Source organism: Pogoniulus pusillus, chromosome 40 (genome assembly GCF_015220805.1).
Source record: "Pogoniulus pusillus isolate bPogPus1 chromosome 40, bPogPus1.pri, whole genome shotgun sequence".
NCBI lineage: Eukaryota > Metazoa > Chordata > Aves > Piciformes > Lybiidae > Pogoniulus > Pogoniulus pusillus.
Genome location: NC_087303.1, coordinates 7,393,196 through 7,408,988, shown reverse-complemented (window position 1 = coordinate 7,408,988; position 15,793 = coordinate 7,393,196). Strand labels below are relative to the sequence as shown.

At 55.4% G+C, this 15,793-nt stretch overlaps 2 protein-coding genes across 4 annotated transcripts; one reads left to right on the top strand and one right to left on the bottom strand.

The window, feature by feature from the left end:
• Positions 1–1,622: 1,622 nt before the first annotated feature.
• LOC135191697 (feather keratin 1-like) lies at positions 1,623–12,911 on the bottom strand. 3 transcript variants are annotated; one of them, XM_064174220.1, is made up of 3 exons: positions 5,467–5,525; positions 2,709–2,810; positions 1,623–1,972 (listed from the first exon to the last, which is right to left on the bottom strand). In XM_064174220.1, exons 2-3 carry the CDS (start codon positions 2,785–2,787, stop codon positions 1,653–1,655), a joined length of 399 nt encoding a protein of 132 aa, XP_064030290.1. In that variant the 5' UTR covers positions 2,788–2,810; positions 5,467–5,525; the 3' UTR covers positions 1,623–1,652. The 3 variants fall into 3 exon arrangements, with proteins under 3 accessions (XP_064030290.1, XP_064030293.1, XP_064030291.1); XM_064174223.1 differs by lacking the exons at positions 2,709–2,810; positions 5,467–5,525 and adding an exon at positions 12,836–12,911; XM_064174221.1 differs by lacking the exon at positions 2,709–2,810 and having other exon boundaries at positions 5,467–5,520.
• On the top strand, positions 4,439–5,054 carry LOC135191698 (feather keratin 1-like). The gene is made up of 2 exons (XM_064174224.1): positions 4,439–4,497; positions 4,636–5,054. Exon 2 carries the CDS (start codon positions 4,656–4,658, stop codon positions 4,953–4,955), a length of 300 nt encoding a protein of 99 aa, XP_064030294.1. The 5' UTR covers positions 4,439–4,497; positions 4,636–4,655; the 3' UTR covers positions 4,956–5,054.
• Positions 12,912–15,793: the final 2,882 nt, after the last annotated feature.

Sequence of the window (15,793 nt, the reverse complement as noted above, 5' to 3'; positions counted from 1 at the left end):
GTGGGAGCTGTCCCACCATGTCTCAGGGGTGGCAAGAATATCACAGTCATTCAGCCTGACACAGATCTCCAGCTCCTCCTGCTCACTCCCCATGCTCCCTGCATTGGTGTGTAAGCATTTCAGGAGGGAGTCAGTCCATCAGCTTCCACTCCTGCTGTCCTGCCATGCCCAGCCCCTTCCATGGCCCCCAGCCTAGCAGTAAGCTCTGCATGTGCTGATTCCTCATTGCCTGATCCCCGTGGTCCATCTCTGCAAGATTTAAAGAGCTCTTGTGTGTCCCCAGGGTGCTGCAGGGTAACAGGCTGAAGGCTCCTGTTAGCCTCCCTCCCTGATATGCCATCTCTTGCCTCTTCTCCAGCACACAACTCATTGTTACCTATCTCCCCCCGAGCCACCAGTGGAGCTGACACATGGCCCCACAGTTGTCTCAGGCTTGCTTGTCTCAGGCCTGGCTTCCACCCTCCCCCCCTTCCAACCTAGCTTAAAGCATGATTAATGATTCCAGCCAGCCCTTGGGATATAAACCTGCTTCCACTTGGAGAGAGCTGCACCTCATCTGCTGCCAGCAGCCCTGGTGTCATGTGGGGGAACCCATGCTCAAAGAAGCCAAAACCCTGCTGAAGGCACCAGCCTCAAAGCCAAGGGATGAGCATGTGAGTCCTCCTCTCTCTCTCTGGGTTGGTCCCTTTAGCGGGGAGGATAGAAGAGAACATTGCCTGGGCTCCCACTCCCTTGACCACTTGCCCCAAGGCCCTGGAGTCTCTCTTTATAGCCTTTAATTTTTTTCTCCCGGGGTCACTGTAGCCCACCTGGAAGGTCAGCAATGGGTAGTAATCCGTGGGCTGTGCCAGGGAGGGAAGCCTTCTTATCACATCCTCAACCTGGGCCCCTGGTAGACAGCAGACCTCCCTTTGGAAGGGGTCAGGTCTGCATATTGGGCTTGGATTAGGAGGAGGGTGGTGAGACACTGGGGAAGGCTGCCCAGGGAATGTTGGGATGCCCAAACACTGACCAGGTTGAGGCCAGCTTTGATGGGATGCAGTGACAAAGATCCCTGCCCTTGGCAGGAGGCTTGGGCACAGAGATCTTCAAAGGTCTCCTCTGACCAAAGCCACTCCAGGAGTCCAGGAGGATGTGGTTCTCTGAGGAGGCAGCCCAGAGCACTGTGGCCTTGCCTTGGAGAATGCTGTGGGCAGGGTGGGCTCTCCTGGCCTCTCCTGGGCAGCTGGTGCCTCTCCCTTGGCAGTGCCACCTTCCCTCCTGCCTCCTTGCATGCCAGCGCTGAGCTCAGCCAGGATAAGGACAAGGAGTGCAGCACCAGGGCGATGGTCCTCAGCGAAGCACCTGGGGCCACTGCAGCCAGAGCCAAGGAGGCAGAGAAGCTCAGCAGCTGGAGCCTGCCCTGCCGGGGCCTGAGTGTGCTCAGCGCTGGCCTGTGCCCAGCAGCAGCCCAGCAGCAGCCCAGCAGCAGCCCAGCAGCCCCCTCCCAGCAGCAGCAGCCCTGGGCAAGAGCTCTGTGCCTGGAGCATCCTGGAGAGCATCTGCAGGGGAAAGGACGACCCAGAGGAAGGGGCCTGGATACAGCAAACTTTAATGAGAGAAAGGAGAGACATGAGGGGATGCAGGTGGAGCTGTCGGTGCAGGGAGCAGCTCTAGCAGGGGAGGCAGCTCCTGCCCAAGCTGGAGAGGCCAGAGAGGCCAAAGCCCCCGGAGCTGATGGGCACCCCCTGGTTGCTGAGGATGCTGCCAACAGCAGCAGAGGTGGAGTTGCCCACGGCGGTGTTCTGTGGGAAGGAGGTGAGGATGGGTCCAGGCAGGGTCACCACCACGGGGGAGGGCTGGATGGCAACGGTGGAGTCCTGGCACCTCACACAGCAGGGCTCAGTGCAGCTGTTGGCCAGCGGGGTTGGGCCGCAGGGCTGGCAGGGCTGGCACAGGCTGTAGCAGGACATGGCTGGCGATGGAGGAGCACCTAGGAGAGAGGACAGGGAGAAGCAGAGCAGGAGTGGGCCGTGAAGAGCATCCTGTCACCCCAGCACAGGAGGCTAAACACAATGCTGCACGCAGGTGGAGTTTCTGTACAGAGACCTATGAGCTTCTGCTCAGCCCAAATGTGTCCAGCCATGAGCAGCCAGAGCGAGGGAGATCCCCAGGCACAGCTCAGCAGTCACCGCAGCCAGCACCCAGCCTGGCTCCATGCTTGCACCTCCTTCTGCCCACTTCTGTAACAGGGATCTTCTACTCCTGCCATGCCATGGAGGAGCAGGTATTGGCTGAGGTGTCAGTTGGTGCCAGCTCTCAGCCTGGCAAAGGCTGAGAAGCAGAAGAGGCTGCAGACTCACCTGGTTCCCAAGGAGAGCAAGGCAAGAGGCTGGATGGCAGAGGGAGGCTTTGGGTTTCCTTTTATAGTGTCCTGGCAGGGCTCCATGCCCTGAGGCCAGCCCCTGCAGGCAGTGACTGGCAGCAGACTCATCCTGAGTGCAGGAGACTCTTCCTGAGCACACAGCTTGGAATTTGGTTTCTCTCACTGCCTCCTTTTCATTTTCTCGTTTCTGAAGCACCCCTTCTGCCAGGCTCCATCCTCTCTCCCTCTGTCCCAGCTCACTCTGACAGCCCATGGCAGTCCCTCCTCAGGCTGCTGTGCTGTGCTTCTGGTTCCAGCTTCTCTTTCTCCTTAGACTGCTTGGTTCAAGGAGAAATTTCCTCACCTGTCTTGGCCTCCTCTGCTCTGGCACCTCTCTGGGTGTGGAGTCCAGCCTGGGACACTGGCCAGGATTCCACTGCCATATCTCAGGGACTGCAGAAAACACCTTTGGAATGGAATCAGCAGAATGAGGTCCTGCTTCTTGGAGGCTCTCCACAGCCCCAAGCCAAGAGACTTACCTGGGGGTGTGGGCAGAGAAGCGCCCAGGGTTGTTCAGGGGTCATGGAGGAATGGGGCAAGAGGGGACTCAGCCCTGGGTGGATCATTTGTGCAGTCATTAGAGACGTGGAATGAGCTCACTCAGAACAGCCCAAGGTGAATGCAGAGAAGTCTCTTGCAGGAGCAGCAGGCACAGCCTTGCCCTCTGCCCTGCAGTGCCCTTGCTCTCACTGCCAGCAGTCTCCGAGCTCAAGCCTTCTGCTGACCCTCCTCAGCAGACAGCAGAAGTGCCTGGGGAGCGTGGCCATGACTCAGGATCCTTCCCTTCTCCCAGTTCCCAGCAGAATAGGATTTCAGCACTGGACATAAAACAGATATAGGAGTGAGAGAAGAGACACAGGAGTGAGAACAGGCACAGGAGTGAGAGAACAGACAAAGGAGTGAGAACAGGCACAGGAGTGAGAGAAGAGACCCAGCAGTGAGAGAAGAGACCCAGGAGTTAGACACATACATAGGAGTCAAACACAGAGTTCACAGGGAAGGACCCCAACACACTGCAGGCACTGGTTGGAGACCCCAGGGGATGGTGCTCAGGGGAGAGGTGGCAGAACTGGAGAGTCCAGCAGAGAGCCAAGAGGATGTTTGGGGGAGTTGAACATCTCCATGTGGAGATAGGCTGAGAGCCCTGGGGGTGTATAGTCTGGAGAAGAGCAGGCTGAAAGGGGATCTGATCGATGGGTACAGATGTCTGAGGGGTGTGGGGCAGTGGCTGGGCCAAGCTCTTTTGGGTGCTCAGCAGCAATAAGGCAGAATCACAGAACTTTAGAGGTGAGAAGGGACCTCCAGAGCTCATCCAGTCCAACCCCAGAGTGGTGGGTGCCAGGCTGAAGGTGCCAGGCTCTGCTTGGTGGTGCCCAGTGACAGAACAAAGCGCAACAGGTATGAGCTGAACGCAGGAGGTTCCACCTCAGCATGAGGAGAAACTTCCTTGGTGTGAGGCTGCTGGAGCCTGGAGCAGGCTGCCCAGAGAGGCTGTGGAGTCTCCTCTGCAGAATTTCCAACCCCCCCCCAATGCATTCCTGTGTGCCCTGCCTTGGGACTGGGTGAGCTCTGGAGGTCCCTTCCAACCCCTGACATGCTGTGACGCTGCGAATACAGACTGGCAGCTGTGTCCCACAGCACCAGGAGCAGGGGACTCAAACTAGACAGTGCAGCTCACTCGCTGGAAAGCAGAGCAGTGCCAGCGGAGCCTGCTGCAGCCCTGGCGTTGAGCAGGGTGACTGATCCCACAGGAAGATCCCAGGCCATCCTCCAGCGGACATCTGCACAGCAACGGGGTCAGAATGATGCACTCCTGTCCTGACAACCCTTGGCTCTCTCATCTCAGCACTTGAAAGGAGCCTCAAAGGGTCATGGCATAAATCACAGCATGGAAGCATCGAAAGGTGGAAAACCAAAAGTGCCTCTGCGTGGGCTGGGCTGCCTTCAATTAGAGACTCTGCTGCAAAATTACCTCTAATTAAGCTGCCTCTATCTGCATGACTGCAGCCCTGGGGCAGAGTGAGCAGTACAAAAGCCAGGGCAAAGCCCTGCTCTTCATCCACTTCTCTCACTTCATTCTTCTTGAGGACGAGGTGAGTCTCAAGCCCTCTCTCTCCCTTCCCTCCTCTGAGCACCACTCAGCTCCCCACCCAGCAAGTGCTTTAACTGCCTTGCAGTGGGGGGACCAGGCTGTCCCTCACCCATTCTGCTTCCCTCTTGCTCTCTGCCAGGCTCAGCTCCATCGCCAGCCATGTCCTGCTACAGCCCGTGCCAGCCCTGCCAGCCCTGCGGCCCAACCCCGCTGGCCAACAGCTGCACTGAGCCCTGCTGTGTGAGGTGCCAGGACTCCACCGTTGCCATCCAGCCCTCCCCCGTGGTGGTGACCCTGCCCGGACCCATCCTCACCTCCTTCCCACAGAACACCGCCGTGGGCAACTCCACCTCTGCTGCCGTTGGCAGCATCCTCAGCAACCAGGGGGTGCCCATCAGCTCCGGGGGCTTTGGCCTCTCTGGCCTCTCCAGCTTGGGCAGGAGCTGCCTCCCCTGCTAGAGCTGCTGGCCCTGGCCCTGGGCAAGGCCCCCAGGCACCCACCAGATGCTCCTGCCCTGGGCACACAGCATCCGCTTGCTGCTTTCAGAGGGGCTGAGCACCCCCAGCACCCCTTGCCAAAGGACAGGGCCAGCCTGGGCTCTGGCACAGCACAGCCCATGCCTGCCTCTGCCCTTTGCCACTCTCTGATGGCCCTCCCGTGGCCTCCTTCTCTCCTGCTCCCGTGGCCTGGCAGCACCACCAAGCCAGCCTAGGGAGGACCTGCTGGCCCTGCTCCCTCTGTGGGGCAGGCACATGGGCACCTGCTGGCATCTCCACCACAGCCATGGGGTGCAGATTCCTTCCTGCTCCTGCTGCTCCCTGCACCAGGACCTCCACAAAGAACTGCTTCGTTTCCCGGGTTTGACTCATTAAACTCTGCTGCATCCCAGCCCATGGCTCTGTGCCATCCTTTCTCCTGCAGATGCTCTGTGGGGCTGGCTCTGGAGGGGGGGTGGCTGTGCACTGTTACCTGTCTCTGCCTGGTCCTGCCGTCTGTGCTCACTGCAGACACAGGCAGGGCAAAGGGCATTTCTCCGGGGAAGTGAGGGGCACGCAGGACTCACAGGGAAGCCTTCTCCACTCCCACAGGAGGAGAGGGTGGGACACAGTGCAGTTGGCTCCCACCCAGCACCCGCAACTGCAGGTGAGAAAGGCTCCTGCAGAGCCCCAGGCCATCAGCCCCAGCTTTGCTGAGCCCTCGCCTGGGTGTGCCCTCTTGTGCAGGAAAGGCTGCAGAGAGGGTTGGAGCCGAGGAAGAGTCGCTGCGGAACTGCTTCCAGACACTGCTGAGTGTGAGGATGGCAGAGCCTGGCAGCGGCCCGGCAGGGCTGGCAGCAGCCTCTCGTCAGCAAAACCTGAAATGTGTTGTGCTGCCTCTTCAGAACACTTCTCGCAAACTTTGAGATTGGATACGAGAAAATCAACTTGATTTAGGCAAAAGCAGCAGAAGCAGCAGGGGGAGGCCGGGGAGCCTCCTGCCCGCCCACGGCGCGCAACAGGTCTGAGCTTTCCAGCCCCTTTATAGACGCAGCTGCCACGGGGCAGTGACTTTGCATCGCCTTACACGTGTCTGAAGGGAGTCGAGGGCTGTTGCCAGGCAGAGATTGTAACAGGTCTATGCACCAAGATCCAAACTTTTCACCAGAGTAACAGGAACAAAGAACTTTCCAGTTAGAACAGCATGGCCTGCTGCTCCCTGCTGATCCCTTCCCCAGCCATCTCAAACCGGGGTACCACTGCAGAGGTGGCCTCGAGAGCAATGTCTGCTTGTGCCATAGGATCTAACTCTCGTTTCTGGCACAGTAATGTATTAAATGATCCCAATTTACTTGTCACAATCCCCCCTCTTTCTTTTGACCATTCATTTACAAAGTACTCTTTCTCGAATCGTTGCTGAGTCTCTCCCCACTCCGCTGTGATTGCATAACCCCAGCACTCCTCTCCCAGGGAAGCACATCCTATTCTTCAGTACTACTTAGGACAATGAAGCTAAGGACTACAGATCCATTTGGTTCCGTTGGTGGCTATAGCCCAACTTGAGTGGAGCTGTTGCTCCTTCTTACTTCCACAAAAGGTTTTCATATTTATTGGAATCATACCTAAACCTCTCCCTTGTCCCCTTGCTGGTTGTATGGTCATTCCTTTCTTTTCACCTGTATTCCAACTGCACTGGCTTGGGTTGCTTTTATTATTTTCCTCATAAGTCCCATTTACACCTATGGCTTCATGGAAGGGAGGTTTTTACATCACAACATAACCAACACTATTCAATCTGGTCAGCTTTAGTACTGCTCATGGCCAAGTACAAGGCTTGTATCATAGTTATTGGCCAGTGTGATACTAAGCAGTGGACCAATTAACAGGATGATGCTTCCAGAGCACATTTTCAGTAAAGGGGATCCCACAAGTATGCACCTCTCTGCCTTCCCCACGCCTGTGCTTCAGCCAGGAGCAGCAGGGGATGGTATTTCTTCTTGGCAGCAGTAGGTACTCTTCAGGGATCAGACACCTGTCCTCGGAAGATTGTCAAGAGATCTTCTGGCCTCTGCCCACTCCTTGTCACTCACCTCCCCATCTGATAATCAATTTACTACAGCACTTTCCTGTAACACCAAACTTTGAAGCCCTCTTGTGTGCAGCACAGCTGTTCCAGATCCCATGCCTGTTGCATCAAATACTGACTTTTCCCGATTTTACTACCTCATAGCTCCAGTGCTCCAGGACTATCCTGCTCCTTAGCCCAAAGCACTTGGAATACTGCCCTTGCATACAATCAACCAGGTTGGAAGAGACCTCCAAGATCATCCAGCCCAACCTAACACCCAGCCCAATCCAGTCAACTAGACCATGGCACTAAGTGCCTCAGCCAGGCTTTTCTTGAACACCTCCAGGGATGGTGCCTCCACCACCCCCCCCGGGCAGCCCATCCCAATGCCAATCACTCTCTCTGCCAACAACTTCCTCCTAACATCCAGCCTAGACTTCCCCTGGCACAACTTGAGACTGTGTCCCCTTGTTCTATTGCTGGTTGCCTGGGAGAAGAGGCCACCCCTCCCCCCAGCTACAACCTCCCTTCAGGTAGTTGCAGACAGCAATGAGCTCTGCCCTGAGCCTCCTCTTCTCTAGGCTGCACACCCCCAGCTCCCTCAGCCTCTCCTCATAGGGTTTGTGTTCCAGGCCCCTCACCAGCTTTGTCACCCATCTCTGGACACCTTCCAGCACCTCAACATCTCTCTTGAATTGAGGGGCCCAGAACTGGACACAGCACTCAAGGTGTGGCCTGAGCAGTGCTGAGTACAGGGGCAGAAGAACCTCCCTTGTCCTGCTGCCCACACTGCTCCTGAGCCAGCCCAGGATGCCATTGGCTCTCTTGGTCACCTGGGCACACTGCTGGTTCATCTTCAGCCTACTACCCACCAGTACCCCCAGCTCCCTCTCTGCCTGGCTGCTCTCAGCCACTCTGTTCCCAGCCTGTAGTGCTGCTTGGGGTTGTTATGGCCAAAGTGCAGAACCCTGCCCTTGGCCTTGTTCAATCTCATCCTTTCTAAAGTTTCAAATTGGTCTTAACAGTGCAAACAGATGCCCTTCAAGATTAAAGTCTCCCTATTAATCCCCAATATTAATCCACATTATCACAATAATATTTTGCCCAGTAATTACATTCTCTTTTGCCACAAATATACCTCCTTTTAATTCTCTCCACGCCTCTATTAATTAAGAACTTATTTCTATCCTGAGACTCTCAAGAGACTCTTGTAGCAGCAGCTTCCTGTCTGCAAGAGGTAGGAGTCCTGAGGCAGCAGCTTCCTGTCTGCAAGAGGTAGGAGTCCACTCAGATTCAGGAGGAGCTCTTAGTCATAGGATCTTCTCCAGCAACAGTCCATTCCTCCGCATGCAGAGGTCCCTTTACTCTACTAATAAGCCTCCATCCCTTTTCAGCTGTAGGGATGGCAGAATCTGTAGTAAGGAAAACAAGGAAAGGGCCTTCCCACCTGGGAGTCATTGTGGACTCCTTCCAAACCTTAATTAGAACTTTATCACTAGGTTGATTTTTGTGAGTCACCAAATCCAAGGGCAGCCTTTGTGCTACCATCCCCTTTTTCCTTAGCTCCTGCCTTCTATGCATTAAACTCACTCTATATTCCTGCAGAATCCTATCTCTCATTTTTGGATGTTCGACAGGGACCTCAAAATCACATGGCACACCTTACAACATCTCGAACAGGGATGCTCCTGTCTCCTCTAGGCTGCGTCCTTATATACATTGGGGCCAAAGAAGACACTTAACCCAACTCAGTTTAGTTTCCATAATCAGCTTAGTGAGGTGTTTATTTCCCCATTCATGTGTTCTACTCTTCCTGAACTCTGTGCATGCCAGGGGGTATGATATTCCCACTTTATTCCCAATGTCTCCATTGCATCCTTGATTATTTTGGAAGTAAAGTGGGAACCCTGTCTGAGTCTATAGCTATTACCAATCCATATCGTGGTATAATTTCTTCTAGCACTATTCTGACTACCATTCCAGCATTTACTCTGATGACTGGGAAGGCTTCCACAAAGTGGGTCAAGTGTCCTACCAATACTGATAGATGTTGCTATCTTCCTACCTTGGGCAGATCAGTAAAATCCATCTGTATTCTCTCAAAGGGTCTCTTAGCTAATTCTCTTCCTCCTAACACTCATTCTCTCATCTGCCTTTCATTAAGTCGTTGGCAGGTTAGACAGCCTCTGTCATTTTCTTGCTGTCCCATACATCCCCACACAGCATAATTTGATTCAAATTGCTCTACCAGTGCCTGTATCCCCCAATGAGTTTGATTGTGTCATTTTTCTACAATTCCTCTAGCAATTCCTCTTGATATCACTTCCCTTTCATCAGGTAGGGTCCATTTGCCCCCCTTTTCTATAGCCCCCATTTGCTGAAGTTTTTCTCTCTGTGTGAAACTTACTGTCGTGTTAACACCTGATGTCTGCTCTGCATTTATATTCAATAGGGCTGCTCTTTTTGCTTCCTCATCAGCTAAATTGTTTCCTTTGTTTTACCTACCCCTTTTTGATGTCCTTTTTCCTTTCACTACTCATGAGGAGCCATCTATGAACAGTTTCTCTCCCCCTGATAATTCCTCATCCTCTAGATCTTCCCTTATTTTAGCCTGTTTTGCTATCAGCTGGACACAGTCATGGCTCAAACTCAATTCTGGTTCACCATATAAAAATTGAGCAGGGTTTAAAGCTCCTGTTGTTTGCAGAGTTAGTTTAGGGGAATGTATTAGAATCTTCCTGTATTTTAAAAGTCTGCTGTCAGTCAGCCACTGCTCTGCCTTTTGATTTAATATCCCACTTAGGTCATGGGGGGTAAATACTCTCAATTCACCCCCTAAAGTAATTTTCTTGGCTTCCTCTATCAATAGAGCAGTTGATACCATTGCTTGCAGGCAGGTGAGCCATCCTCTGCTAACAGGATCTAGTAATTCTGAATAATACCCTAGAGGTTTTTTACATCCTGCCCAATTTTGAGTTAAACCCCCAGATGCAGTCCCTTCTTCTGTATTCACGTACAAAAAGAAGGGTTTTCTTGTGCCAGGTAAGCTTTACACTGGAGCCTCAATTAAATCAGATTTTAATAGCCTCAAATTCTGATCATCCTCCTGACTCCATTTTAACAACCCATTCTTGGTTAATTGCTCATACAACAATTTTACCTTCTCCCTACAGTTTTCAATCCATTGCCAACAATATCCTAGTAACCCCAAAAGCTGCCCAACTTGCCTCTCAGTTTTTGGGGTGGCAAGTCCAATGTTCCCTTAACCTGCTGGAGTTCTAACAATTTTTCCCTTTCTCCAGCCAATGTCCTAAATATTTCACTTTTCTTCAGCAAACTGCAATTTCCATTTTGACACTTTTAATCCTTTTGACTCAAGAAAATTCAACAATTTAATCCTTTCTCTTGTTCTTTCCCTGCTAACAGTAAATCATCTACACATTGCAAGAGGGTTACCTCAGGATCATCTTCAAAATCTTGCAGTATCAGTTCCTAGGCTTGCCCAAAAAGATTTGGTGACTCTGTGAATCCTTGAGGCAACACTGTCCACCCCCACTGCTGAGTTCTGCGGGTTTCTGCATTTTCCCATTCAAAGGCAAAGCAGTCTCTACTCTCTTCCTTAAGAGGGCAAGCCCAAAAGGCATCTTTCAAGTCTATTACACTGTACCAGCTATGCTCAGGTGACAATTTACTTAGTAAGGTGTATGAATTCGCCACCACAGGGAACCGAGTAAGGGTTCATTGGTTCACTGCCCTTAAATTTTGTACTGATCTATACATCCCATCTGGTTTCTTAGCAGGTAAAATTGGTGCATTATGAGGGGACATACATGGTTCTAGTATTCCCTGTTCCAACAGCCTATCAGTTGTGGGTTGTAATCCCCTTCTTCCCTCGGGGGATATAGGATACTGTTTTACCCTTATAGGCTCTGATGGATCTTTAATTTTAACCTCTAAAGGTTTGATATCCAATTTTCCTGCTGAGTCTGGAGTGTACCAAACCTCAGGGGTTATCTCTTTTTAATCTTCTGCAGTGAGGACACATCATCTTACTTTTATTTCCTGCCTACTGATCTCTAAATTGATTCCTAACTCTACCATCAAGCCCCATCCTAGTAGATTATATTCTGCTTCTGGGACTAATAAAAAGTTTCCAATCATGAATTTAGTAGATGATTCAATCTCCACCTCTTTAATGAGAGGCACTTTGGAAGGTTCTCCCTTTGCTCCAGTCACCTGCATTCTCTCTGAAGATTCCCTACATCCTAGAGGAACAGTTTGTATAGTAGATCTTTCTGCTCTGGAATCCACTAAATTGTGAATTCCTGGTGCTGGATTCTGGTGATAACCTCTCCAGCAGGACCCTGCTGATGCCTGTGTTCCCAATTTCTCATTCCAGCTCTTCTCATCATTTCCTGCTCCTCTACTGTAAATAAAATCCTTAGAATTGATGCAATTCATCCCAGGTGTAAATGGAGGCTCCTAAAAATGGATTAAATTTCTCAGCAACCCCCAGGGGATCTTCTAAAAGATTCCCCATTTCTTTCTTAATTTCTCTCCCATCACCTGAATTCGGAGGTGCAGACACAAAACTGCTGCTGCCCGGGGTCCGCCCATAGCTCTCTCTCACAGGCCAAGGCTCGGCCCCTCTCCGGGGGGAGCCCACCCCAGGGCGCCCGGCCCTACACAGAGGAGAGGGAACTCTCCCCGGGGCTCCCGGCGGCTTCTCCGGGGTCCGTTGCGGCGCCGCCGCTCCGGAACACTGCAGCCTCAGTTAACTCAGGCTCCTGTCTTTGGGTCCCAGCAGGGACGCTCACGCTGCAGCTCCCCGGCCGGGGCTGCGCCCGGGGCTGCTCGCTCGCCGCGCCCCGGAACCCACCTCGGCCGCCCCTCTGCTGGCGGCTCTCCGTGGCTAGCCCCGGCACCGGGCAGGGATCAGGGGCGGCTCTCCGTGGCTAGACCCGGCACCGGGCAGGGATCAGGGACAGCTCTCCGTGCCTAGCCCTGGCACCGGGCAGGGATCAGGGACAGCTCTCCGTGCCTAGCCCTGGCACCGGGCAGGGATCAGGGGCGGCTCTCCGTGGCTAGCCCTGGCACCGGGCAGGGATCAGGGGCGGCTCTCCGTGCCTAGCCCTGGCACCGGGCAGGGATCAGGGGCGGCTCTCCGTGCCTAGCCCCGGCACCGGGCAGGGATCAGGGGCAGCTCTCCGTGCCTAGCCCCGGCACCGGGCAGGGATCAGGGGCAGCTCTCCGTGGCTATCCCCGGCACCGGGCAGGGATCAGGGGCAGCTCTCCGTGGCTAGCCCCGGCACCGGGCAGGGATCAGGGACAGCTCTCCGTGCCTAGCCCTGGCACCGGGCAGGGATCAGGGGCAGCCCTCCGTGGCTAGCCCTGGCAGGAATCTGTATAATATTCCCCCCCTCATTTCCCTGCCTCCCCAGACCTCAGGCGGGATGTCAGGTAACCTAATCCTCTCCTGCTGTGATTGCAGCTTTGGATCCCATGTCTTCTGGAGTGCCTTCGTTTGCACTTCCAGGAACCGCTTCTGGAGTGGCTTCTCTCTCTCTCACACACACACACACACATTCGCTTCCCCTTGTTCGTGACCCAGTCCCTGGCGGGATATGGGAACTGCACCACTGAAGGGTCCGCACTCGCTTCGTCCGCGATTGAGCCTCTCACTCGTTTGCACTGCCAGGAACCCAAATTCCCCGACAAAGCAGAACCCGCGGAAAACCGCTTCTCGCCTGCTCCTTAGGGACAGGAGGAGTTGTTTTCCTTTTGCTTATTCTACCTGGGTTCGGGTATCCGAGTGGTCTGAGCCGAGAGGTTTCAGCCTCGGAACCGTCTGAGACGGAGGTGCCTTTTCCGCAGCCTTAGTCCCAGCTCAGAGCAACGAGGATCCGAGCCACGGCACCAAATTCGTTATAAACACTTCTCGCAGACTTTGAGATTGGATACGAGAAAATCAACTTGATTTAGGCAAAAGCAGCAGAAGCAGCAGGGGGAGGCCGGGGAGCCTCCTGCCCGCCCACGGCGTGCAACAGGTCTGAGCTTTCCAGCCCCTTTATAGACGCAGCTGCCACGGGGCAGTGACTTTGCATCGCCTTACACGTGTCTGAAGGGAGTCGAGGGCTGTTGCCAGGCAGAGATTGTAACAGGTCTATGCACCAAGATCCAAACTTTTCACCAGAGTTAACAGGAACAAAGAACTTTCCAGTTAGAACAGCATGGCCTGCTGCTCCCTGCTGATCCCTTCCCCAGCCATCTCAAACCAGGGTACCACTGCAGAGGTGGCCTCGAGAGCAATGTCTGCTTGTGCCATAGGATCTAACTCTCGTTTCTGGCACAGTAATGTATTAAATGATCCCAATTTACTTGTCACACTGGGGAACTGCATCAGCTGCAGCAGGCACCGCAGAGAAACCTTCCCACCAGCGCCAGTCCAGGGCAGGCACAGTGCACACTGCAGTGTCCCTCCCAGAGAGGCCAATCGTGGTCATGGGACCCACTGCACACATCCTGAAACCGAGTCCCTCACCGGCTGCACGGCTGCAGGACAGCAGAGGGCTGGAGCACAGCACCCTGCTGGAGGACTGCGCACAGTGCTCAGGGCCTGCCTGAGCAGACTGTCACGAGCGAGGAGTTGCTCTCCCCTCTGCCTGCAGAGCTGCAGAGCTGGAAGGGACCTGAGAGCTCATCCAGCACAACCCCTGCCAGAGCAGGGTGCTCAGGGCAGTCTGCACAGGAGCACACCCAGGCAGGTTTTGAAAGTCTGCAGAGAAGCAGATTCCAGAACCTCTCTGGGCAGCCTGCTCCAGGCCTTCAGCACTCCCACACCAAAGAAGTTTCTCCTGATGTGAAGTTGTAATATGAAGATTTGGCTTCTGCACAATAAGGCTTTCCTAATCTGCAAGATAAGAAGGTACAGCCGTAGCTGGCAGGAGCCAGGAGTGTCCATGACCAAGATAACCGAGTGGGACAGGGAGCACAGGCAGGGTCCAGACGCCCCTGGCTGACGTTCCAAGCTCTGCACCCTCACACCAAAGCAGTTTCTCCTCCTGTGGAGCTGAAACCTTCTCTGCTCCAGTTTGTGTCCATTGCTCCTTGGCTCATTGCTGCTGAGCACACAACAGAGGCTGGCCCTAGCCCAGCCCCCCACCCTCACCCATTTGCACTCCCTGCTCAGATCTCCGCTCAGCCTCCTCCAGACTGAACACCCCCAGGGCTCTCAGCCTCTCTTGCAGGAGAGATGCTCAGGTCCCCCAATTGCCCTTCTGGCTCTCTGCTGGACTCTCTCCAGCAGGTCTCTGTCTCTCCTGAACTGGAGATCTCAAATCTGGACACGGTATTCCAGGAGTGGCCTCAGCAGGGCACAGCAGAGGGGCAGCAGAACCTCCCTAGCCCTGCTGATGCCCCCCAGGCTGCCATTGGCTCTCTTGCCCACAAGGGCACATTGCTGCCCATGCAGAACTTGCTGCCCACCAGCACCCCAAGGCCTTTCTCCACAGAGCTGCTCTCCAGCAGGGCAGCCCTAACCTGTCCTGGTGCCTGCCGTTACCCCTCTCCAGGTGCAGGACCCTGCACTTGTCCTTGCTGAGCTCCATGAGCTTTGTTCTCTCAGCCTGCCCTGATGTGGGTGGATGCAGCACAGCCTGGGGGCTGTCAGCACCCCCCCGGCTCTGTACCATCAGTGACCTTGCTGGGGGTGCACTCAGTGCCCTCACCCCGGCCCTGGGCACTGAACACAACTGGACCCAGTCCTGGTCTCTGGGGAGCACCATGGGCACAGGCCTCCAGCTTGATCTGTGCCGTTGATGACAACTCTGAACGAACTCTGCTGTGGCCAAGACAAAGGCAGAAGAGGTGAAGGTGAGGATCAGCTGGGGCACGGCAGGGGGCACGGCAGGGGGCACGGCAGGGCTGAGGGCTGCGCCAGGGGAGCTCAGCAGAGGCCCTGTGTGCTGCCACCAGTGGCCTGCGCCTGCGGAGAGGCAGCTCCTGTCAGAGGCTCTCCCGATGGCTTTGGGAAGGGATCGCAGCTCAGCCGCACCTCAGCACGCAGCGACCCCCAGGTGCTGGGGCTGGGACACCTGGGGGCATCCAGGCCAAACCCCCGGCAGGTTGCCCAGAGGGGCCCTGTCCTGCCTGCCCCCAGCAGTGCTCTCCAGCCCTCTGCTCATCTCCAAGCTGCCCCTGGGCAGGTTTGCGCTGGGTGTCAGGAAAACAGCAGGAGCGGTCAGGGCCGGAAGGAGCTGCCCGGGGAGGTGCTGGAGCCTGCGGCTGCTGGGAGGCCGTTTGGATGCGGTGCTTGGGGACACGGTTCGGGGTGAGCCTCGCAGAGCAGGGGTTGGGCTTGGAGGTCCTGAGGGGCTCTGCCGCCTGAATGTTTCTGTCGCTCTGTGACCTCGGTGAGCCCCTCCGGACCCCCTCCAGCAGGCGGCGGAGCATGGCGGGGGGGGCCTGGCGGGAGGGGGCTGGTGGGGGGGGCTGGCGGAGGGGGCTGGAGGGAGGGGCTGGAGGGAGGAGCTGGAGGGAGGGGCTGGAGGGAGGGGCTGGCGGGGGGGGCTGGCGGAGGGGCGTGGCGGGGGGGGCTGGAGGGAGGGGCTGGCGGGGGGGCTGGCGGGGGGGGGGTGGCGGGAGGGGCGTGGCAGGGGGGGCTGGAGGGAGGGGCTGGCGGGGGGGGCTAGGAGGGAGGGGCTGGCGGGGGGGGGCTGGCGGGAGGGGCGTGGCAGGGGGGGCTGGAGGGAGG